General features: G+C 41.5%; 1 protein-coding gene across 1 annotated transcript; it reads left to right on the top strand.

Annotated features, from left to right (window-relative positions):
- The first annotated feature begins 657 nt into the window (after positions 1–657).
- On the top strand, positions 658–1292 carry LOC131163576 (uncharacterized). Its single transcript, XM_058120168.1, has 2 exons — positions 658–805; positions 931–1292. Exons 1-2 carry the CDS (start codon positions 658–660, stop codon positions 1290–1292), a joined length of 510 nt encoding a protein of 169 aa, XP_057976151.1.
- Positions 1293–2720: the final 1428 nt, after the last annotated feature.

Below are 2720 nucleotides of genomic sequence, written 5' to 3'. Positions count from 1 at the left end.
TTATTATTATTATTTCCAAAATGCGATGTCGTCGACGAACGTGGAGCGTTCGTCGACGAAGTCTACTGCTTACTTCTATTTCTGTTTCCATTTTTCCTCTCTCTTTAATATTAAAATATCAGTATTTCCAGGTCGTTACATATATATATAATAATGATAAAAGGCATGGAAAATCAGGTTGTTACAGTTTGGTATCAGAGCCTAAGTTGATAGGTTCTGTAGATTTTAGAGTGCAGTGCAAGCAATACCAGAGTATAGGAAATGATTGAAGTTTTGTTCTATGGTCTAGGTACAGGATTTCGATGGTGGTTTCTATGTCTTTCCTAGGGTAACGATTTTAGGAAAGCCATAGTAAACTATTGTTGGGTCGTGTGTCTAAATTGCAAAAATGGATTTTGAATTAAGATCAGAAAGGGTATTTAATTGTGGATATAGTACTTCAATTGAATGAAATAGAATGGGTTTTGCACGGGAGATAGGTTTTTAAAATGTGTTCTTTATTTTTCATGATGGACCTAAGAAGTAGTGGTACAAACGCTGAAATGGCCAGGTGCTGCATATACTGATGCAATATTGTGTAGTGTTACCCAGCAGGTAATGGCTGAAATGGCCAGGAGCTCCAGGAAGCGTAGCTGCAAGATTTAGCAGTTTATGCGGATGAAGCCCTCATCTTTTGCTGGAGGAGCTGACCCGATTATGGCAGAAAATTGGATCCAGGACATTGAGGAGACGTTGGCAGTGCTTCCATGTACAGATGAACAGAAGGCGGTATTTGCGACGTTTAAATTGAAAAGAGAAGCAAAACGTTGGTGGAGATCATCATGACTGATTGAGAAGCAAAGGTTGGTCCAGTGCCGATGACATGAAGTCGATTTAAGGAGCTGTTCTTGGAGTGATATTTCCCTGCTATCGTTCGAAGTGCAAATGCAGCTGATTTTAGGCACTTAGTACAGGGGCAAATGACAGTATCGCAATACACAGCTCAGTTTATTGAGCTGTCTCGGTTCGCCCCACATTTGGCACCAGATGAAGAGAAGAAGGCTAGGAAGTTCAAAGAAGGTTTGAGACATAACTTGTTTGAGAAGGTTATTGGTTTTTGGGCTCAGACATTTGCAGAAGTTGTACATAGGGCTGCGGTTATTGAGAGTGGCCTACAGAGAGGTATCACAACTCAGAGTCAGAGAAAAAGGCCAACGCCTTGGGGTTTTCAAGCAAGTTCTAGTCGGGGCCCATGGAGAGGAGACTGTTATAGGGGAGATCAGAGACAGACGACAGGACCTCGTGAGAATTAGGATATGTAGACCTACCTAGTGTGTAAAACGTGCGGGAGACGAAATTTGGGGGAGTGCCAGGTAGGGGGAGATATTTGCTATCGTTGTGGGAGACCCAGCCATTGGCACGAGCATGCCCAGGACCACCGATCCAGGTCCTAACTCCTAGACCTTATCGGGGAGGTTATCAAACGTCTCGTGGAGGCCAACAAAGGAATGTAGCCCCGATGAAGGTTTATGCTTTGATTCCGGGTGATGCTGAGACTGCCACAGATGTAGTGACAGGTACTTTTACTGTTCTACCATATCAAGTTATTGTTTTATTCGATTCAAGTGCTACTCATTCCTTTGTTTCTACGACCTATGTCAAATTGTCTGGAAATGAGACCCAGTTATTAGATGTAGAATTGTCAGTAGCTACACCGTTAGGGTCGGTGATGAGGTGTCGAAAAGTGCTCAGGGGTTAGCCAATAGAAATTCAAGGGAGAGTGTTACCAGATGACCTGATCGTACTAAATATATATGAGTTTGATGTAATACTAGGTATGGATTGGTTGACAATTAATCATTTCAGTATTGATTGTCATAAAAAAAAAAGTAATTTTTAGACCCTCTGGTGAGCAAGAATTCAAATTTGTTAGTTCACGTGTACGGGCTTTGCAATAGTTAGTGTCAGCTGTGCAGGCGAGTAGATTGCTCCTAGATGGAAATCAAGGGTTGATGGCTTTTGTAAAGGAGATGTTAGAAAATGAATCGAAACTTGACAGTACACCAATGGTAAGGGAATTTTCAGATGTTTTTCCAAAAGAGCTAGATGGGTTGCCTCCCGATCACGAGGTCAATTTTGTTATAAATTTACCTCCAGGGACAGCGTTGATCTCTAAGGTTCCTTACCGTATGGCTCTAGCTGAGTTGGGAGAGTTAAAGGATCAGTTGCAAGACTTGCAAAATAAGGGATTTATACCACCCAGTGTATTGCCGTGGGGAGCTCCAGTGTTATTCGTAAAGAAGAAAGACGGGTCTATGAGGATGTGTATTGATTACAGGGAGATAAACGAGGTAACTATTAAAAACAAATATCCTGTACCCCGTATAGATGATTTGTTTAATCAGCTCCAGGGTACACGAGTGTATTCCAAGATTGACCTCAAATCAGGCTATCATCAAGTGAGGATAAAAGCAAAGGACGTCTCAAAAACAGCCTTCAGGACTAGGTATGGGCACTATGAATTCCTCGTTATGCCATTTGGTCTGACGAATGCCCCAACTGTGTTCATGGACTTGATGAATAGAGTCTTTCACCAATATTTAAACTAATTTGTTGTGGTTTTTATTGATAATATACTAATTTACTCGAGGGGTTTTGAGGATCATGAGGCGCACTTGAGACAGGTATTGTAGATGGTCAGGGAGAAGAAGTTGTATGTCAAGTTTAGTAAATGTGAATTT

This window comes from Malania oleifera, chromosome 9, assembly GCF_029873635.1.
Source record: "Malania oleifera isolate guangnan ecotype guangnan chromosome 9, ASM2987363v1, whole genome shotgun sequence".
Lineage (NCBI taxonomy): Eukaryota > Viridiplantae > Streptophyta > Magnoliopsida > Santalales > Ximeniaceae > Malania > Malania oleifera.
Note: the sequence above shows the minus strand (reverse complement) of the source record. Positions and strands in the feature narration are given on the sequence as shown.